The following is a 6,000-nucleotide window of genomic DNA, read 5'->3' as shown; positions in this document are numbered from 1 at the left end:
AAAATCCCGAGATCTTTAAAAAACTGTGAGAGAAACTCCTGGGAAATCCTAGCAGAATACTAGAAAGAATCCTTTAAAACTCAAAGGGATTTTTTTGAAGGTAGGTACTTTTTCTTTCAAAATCTTTTCCGAGACTCCTGCAGGAGTTTTTTTTTGTAGATTTCCCTGGGATTCGTTCCAGAATTTCTGCAGGAATCCTAATCGGAACTCCTCATTTTTTATTCACACGACCTGGGCCCAAAACTTTTTCATTAATTTCTAAATGTAATGTTGGAGCTGAGGCTGCTACTTCTCTGAACAAGTTGGCACGAAATTCGTACAATGCTAGGTACTTTTTGAAACCGGGTAATTTATGGATGCTATAGATTTTTGCGAACATACTGACAGAACTTTCTTTGATTTCACACATTTTTATTGATCTTTTTAAATTACTCCGAGCCCATTGTGAGATATACTCCTTGGAAATCCATTATCAATCTCATGTAGTACCGTGTATATCGACTGGCCTCGCGTGATTTAAAACAATTAAAATTTTGAAGGTAGTTTCAAAATATGTATGCAGATCGCAGTGTTATCCGAAACTGTAACGCAACAGATATTGGAAGTATGTTCAGAAACTGTTGTTTTTTTTAATGGCCATACACATAAAGTATCGATTTGGATCTAAGTGTAGAATTAGCTTTAAGTTAAAATACACATTGATAAAAACCAAAAAAAAACTTTGTCGATAAGGTTAAAACTAACGATAGCTATTCTTTTAAATATTCGTATTATCACAACATTTGTTTTCTTCTTCCTTCCTAAATATGTTTCGGAATTCCGAGTACGCTTACCTCCTAATGCCACTTCGTTTTACATATTTTCCTACTTAGGCAACGGCGCGCAGTTGTTCGTTGTGCAAACTGGCTGCTCATGCACTATCATCAAGTGGTCGCAATCACCTCGTCCGACAGGGGACTATCCAGGTCCACTTCCTGCACGGTGCTGACGATTTCCGCTCGGCACATCGGGCAGAACTGCAGCTGGGCGGCACAGTTCGTACAGAACCCACGATGCTTGCAGGGCTCTATTCGGATCGAAGCGCTCATGTCGAAGCACAACGTACACGAATCCTCCCGGACGCTCAGCTTTCGCAGCTGCTCCAGGAAGAGATGCCGCGGAAGCACGATCTGGAATTGAAGGAAAGAAATAAATTTAGTAAAAGTGGTTGAGCCAGAAAATTTAGATTTTTGTTTAATTGTTATGTGGCCGACAAGGACAGGGTACCCGGGTACCCAGATCTTATTTAAAAAGTACGGTGTAGAAAAAAGCAAAAAAATTGTCGGACACATAACTTAAAAGGGTAACTTGAAGAATTCTCAACGAAATATTGATCAATTCTTATTTGACGAAATGTTATAACAGACATCTGTAATCTGTATTTGTAAAATGTTAATGTTTTTTGTTTTTGCCGAATTGTTGGATCATTCCCAACTTACCTTATCTTGGTCGTTCATCTGGGCGTGCTCGTTAAAACTCATAAACTGCCGATTCTTCGGTGGATACACGAACGGCGTTGAACCAAAGTTGAACCTACACTGCTGGAACGACATGAACGACGCAGCCGCGAAGAAACCATCCCTCGCACTGCCAAACACTTGCTTCAGCACTCCACCTTCCACCCCGTCCAAACTGAATATGACCTCCCGTGCGTCCAGATCCAGCAAACAACCCAACACCGACCCGCCCTTCCATATGTGCAGATCGTGCGACATCGACCGGGCGTTGTGCCATATCAGCTTCCGGCAGCCGTCGAACGATATCGAGTACGCATCGTCCCCAATGCCGTAGCCCTCGTGGCTCAGGAAGTTCGAGTCCTTGGTGGCCCAGCCGATTTGCATCACCCCGGGGGTGATGATTAGTACCTCGTAGTACCAACAGCCGGTGTTGACCTGGAAGGTACACCGGACGCTTTCGAAGGAGTACGCATCGCAGCGCGCCTCCAGACCGTCCGGAGAGATTTTGAGGTATTCGCTAACGTCCCGGGTGTTGAGCATGACGTTCACATTGTCGACGTCCGCCACCTCGTACGAGTACTTACGGCCGTCGATGAGGACTGAAAGGTGAAAATGTGTTAGATTACATGCGGATTCCAATAGGGATAGGATCGAGCTCACTCAACTCAACAAGGAAGCCGTTCGGAGAACACAATGAAATAAATTGCTCATTGATAAGCAAGATCATACAAAGTCAAGTCATATTGAGTCATACAAAATTCAATGTAATGCAGCAATTTTACACTCGGAGGTTGATGAAAAGTTACCCTTCTTAGAACTACTGAACAGTAGAAACGACGAAGATATGTTTAAGGGGGGTTTAATGGTATCTATCATAAGCCAACATCAACCGACACATAACGTCCGAAAAAAAAAACTACATTTCATGCAATGGCATACATACTCTAGTTGAATTCGACGAAGAGAAACTCCGGATAAGTAGATGGAGTTACTTAACGGCTACGATAAGGGAACGTCCATAAATTACGTCACGCAAAAATTGCCCATTTTCAACCTCCCCCCCCCTCCCCCCTATATCACACTTTTTGTATGATACCTCTGAAATTTGTGTATGGGTCGTCACACTTTGCTGAAGCCCCTCCCCTCCCCCTAAAAGCGTGACGTAATTTATGGACGTTCCCTAAGGGGACAGACAAAATTTGTAAAAACACAAACGCTAAAAAACTTCGGCGGCACATTACGGCCACAAGACTTCCAACAGAAGTGTTAGAAGAGTTAGCCTCCCATTCTACCCAAAAGAAACGAACCCAATGAAAAACACATTCCAACGATATGGACTTCCTGGTCCTGTTGTACACAAAAGTACAGAATAAATGTGAAAGCACGTTACGTGATCTACTTTTAGTATGGGAAAACGAGATTTACTATTTGCCCGACGTTTCGACACGTGAGCTTTGTATCATTTTTAGGGGTACACAAAACCACAGTGTCGAAACGTCGGGCAAATAATAAACAGGGCCGGATGTAAGGGAGGCCAGGGGGGCCCGGGCCCCCACATTTTAGGAGCCCCCACATCATTGGTTATTACACATCAACTTACTTGCTCAAATACTGTTTGAAAGCAAAGAAATTTTTTATGCCCTTCGCCAAGGGGCCTCCACATCCACTCGGGCCCCGGGCCCCCACAATCCTTAATCCGGGCCTGATAATAAACCTCGTTTTCTCATGTTAAAAGACTGCGTAACCGTTTAAATCGTGGATTAAATTCCTCTCCAGAAGGGTTGAGGACAATATCCCATCGGTAAAATAGTCTGGCATATTCCAGATATCTTGCAACGACTAAACTGGCCGGCGGATTTCATCGGTCAACGCAAGTTCAAGGTACGTTTGAAAGAACATAAAAAAATGCAGTAGAAATCAACCCAACGAATCTGGGATTGCAATGCATGCGGCAGCTTCTACGCATAACATAGGGTCTGAGTGCCGTTTGGGAACTCGGTACGTGGGACTGCCGATCTCGCAACTTCATTGGGAGCACTCGCATACTCGCCGATCTACTGAAGGACCGCGGGTTCGGCATCGTAGCGCTGCAGGAGGTGTGTTAGGGTCTGGGTGCCATAAGTAATCCCACTCTCCCAAATTCATCCTATAGTTTCCCAGGCAATAATATGCGAATCCCTGATCAGCTTCGCCTTCTTTCAATCTAGGGTATTAGTTCCCTTATTAACCATGTAAATCCTAATTTCATTAAAAAGGACTGAAGCGATGTTTATTTTTTTGGAACGGAATCAGTCGGTGACGTAATCGCTTGTTTTCGAAAGGATTCAGAATATAATCAAATTTGAAAACATGTTTTGTATGGGAACATTGGGTCTTTTCTTTTCAAAAAAATATATCTCAAAAACTAAGAAACACACATCTCTGATTTTTTTTACAGTTGACTCTCTACATCTCGATATTGAAGGGACCATCAAGATAGGGAGAGATCGAATTCAAGAACCAATTTGTAATGCACACTAGATTGAAAAATTGTCCGTAACTAGGAAAAACCGTCAACAAACAGATGTCACTTCCATTGGCGTAGCTAGCTTTTTTTTTCTCTTACTCACTCTCCTAAACAAACACGAGTAAGAGCGGGATGCAAGAGGGGGCCTGAGCCCCCTCTTTCATCCTTCTCTCTCTCATGTTTGTTTACGAGAGTGAGTGAGAAAAAAGAAAAAGCTAGTTACGCCAATGGTCACTTCGCCTTCCCAGAATGTTTTGCACCTAAGAAACGAGATCTAGCAACCTGTAAAAACGGGCATATCGACATATGGAGAGAAAATCTAGAACAAAAACGAACGAGATCGCATCAAGATAGAGAGATACTGAGATAAGGAGATATCGACATGTAGAAAGGTAAAATGTATGCAGATTGAAGGGACCGACCAAACCATCGAGATAGGGAGAGATATCGAGATGTAGAACATCGACAGGTAGAGAGTCGACTGTATATGTCACGCCAAATTTCCTGAATTTTCTGATAAAAATATAAAACCAGTGTACCCATTTGGTCCCAAGACCATGAAAAAGTAAAAAAACGCAAGAATTACAGATTTTTTGCACGAAAACACAATTTAGCGCCTTCAACGTATTTTTCCTAAAAACTATAACCTCCTATACTGCATCCACTCGCATAACAGTCCCATTTGACTTTTCATCAATTTTGAGTTAACGTTATGAATAGTCATCGTTTTCGATGTACTTCCAAATACAATATTAAAAATTACGATTTTTTATGTCAATGTGTGGAAAAATACCAAGTCATGAGCGTCCCATATCAAAAGTACCCGCATAACAGTCCCATCATGGATTTTTGTGTCACATAACACAAAACTGAACAACTTTGTAGTGATTGTAATATTTTTACAGTTATATATTCATGTGCAAAACAATCTGTAAAAGTTTCGAGTTGATCGAAACAGTTTTCAAATTTTGGCGATTTTTCAAAGTTTTGGAAACAAGTTTCCAAACTTCAAATGCCGTTTTCTCAATTCCTTCTTTTTACAAATGGGACTGTTATGCGAGTGGGGCAGTATATGAGGGCCATATTCGTTCATTAATGGCAGCGTTGTGTTTCATATGAATATAACTATGGATACCAAAAACATCAGAAATCACTCAAAAGGCAATACAAGGCATAGTTATATGATGATTTACAATATCAGGCAATTTCAGAGCAGCTAGTATTAAAATATATGACTCTCTATACTAAAAAAACCATATCGCAAAACCTAAACAAACAAACATCTATACATCTCTGATTTTTTGTTATTTAACGCCAAACTCCCTGAATTTTCTGATAAAAATATAAAACCAGGATATCCCTTTGGTCCCGAGACCATGAAAACGTGAAAAAACCAAAAGAATTGCAGATTTTTTGCACAAAAATACAATTCTGCCCCTTCAACGTATTTTTCCTAAAAACTAGAATTCAATAGCTTTCAAACAAAAAAAAAAGTTTAAAATCGGTAAACTGGTTCAAAAGTTACGATTTTTTGAAAAATTTTAGTTTTTAAAAACCTTGATTTTTAGGACCACCCTATCGGAAAATTGGTCACCCTAATTACGAATTAAAAAATACGGGTCTAATTTATTTCGATGAACTACAAACCTACCAAGTTTCACGACAATCGGAGTTGCACTATATCATTTTTATATGGAATGGCACCTTTTCTCAAAAATCCTTCAGCAAGACATTCATCCAAAAGTTCTGCAATATTATTTCTGATACTGATGCGAATACGTACAGTAAATGTATTGGAAACATCTGAATTTAGTTTATAAACTTTCCTCATTTGTCAAAAAAAAAAACTTGAAGAATTCGGCATTTTTTTTATGGAAAATTATCTAAGAGGTCTGCCACAATCAAATCTGACTATACATGTCAGTGGTTGCTCTACCGTGATTGATCTGAGGAGCTTATCTAAGAGGTCTGCCACAATGCCGATAAAATCACTCTGTT

General features: G+C 40.5%; 1 protein-coding gene across 5 annotated transcripts in view; it reads right to left on the bottom strand.

Moving 5' to 3' along the window:
• Positions 1 to 230: 230 nt before the first annotated feature.
• The window catches only part of LOC109427582 (RING finger and SPRY domain-containing protein 1), a 55,295-nt gene continuing 49,525 nt past the window's right edge, over positions 231 to 6,000 (bottom strand). For all 5 annotated transcript variants that reach the window (XM_062849929.1, XM_062849932.1, XM_062849930.1 and 2 more), the window contains 2 exons: positions 1,479 to 2,095; positions 231 to 1,169 (listed from right to left, as the gene is read on the bottom strand). In XM_062849929.1, coding sequence (XP_062705913.1) covers positions 924 to 1,169; positions 1,479 to 2,095 — 863 coding nt within the window. In that variant the 3' untranslated portion in view covers positions 231 to 923. The remainder of the gene's footprint in view (positions 1,170 to 1,478; positions 2,096 to 6,000) is intronic.

Source organism: Aedes albopictus, chromosome 2 (genome assembly GCF_035046485.1).
Source record: "Aedes albopictus strain Foshan chromosome 2, AalbF5, whole genome shotgun sequence".
Lineage (NCBI taxonomy): Eukaryota > Metazoa > Arthropoda > Insecta > Diptera > Culicidae > Aedes > Aedes albopictus.
The sequence above is the reverse complement of the archived record's forward strand: the minus strand, read 5'-3'. Positions and strand labels throughout refer to the sequence as shown.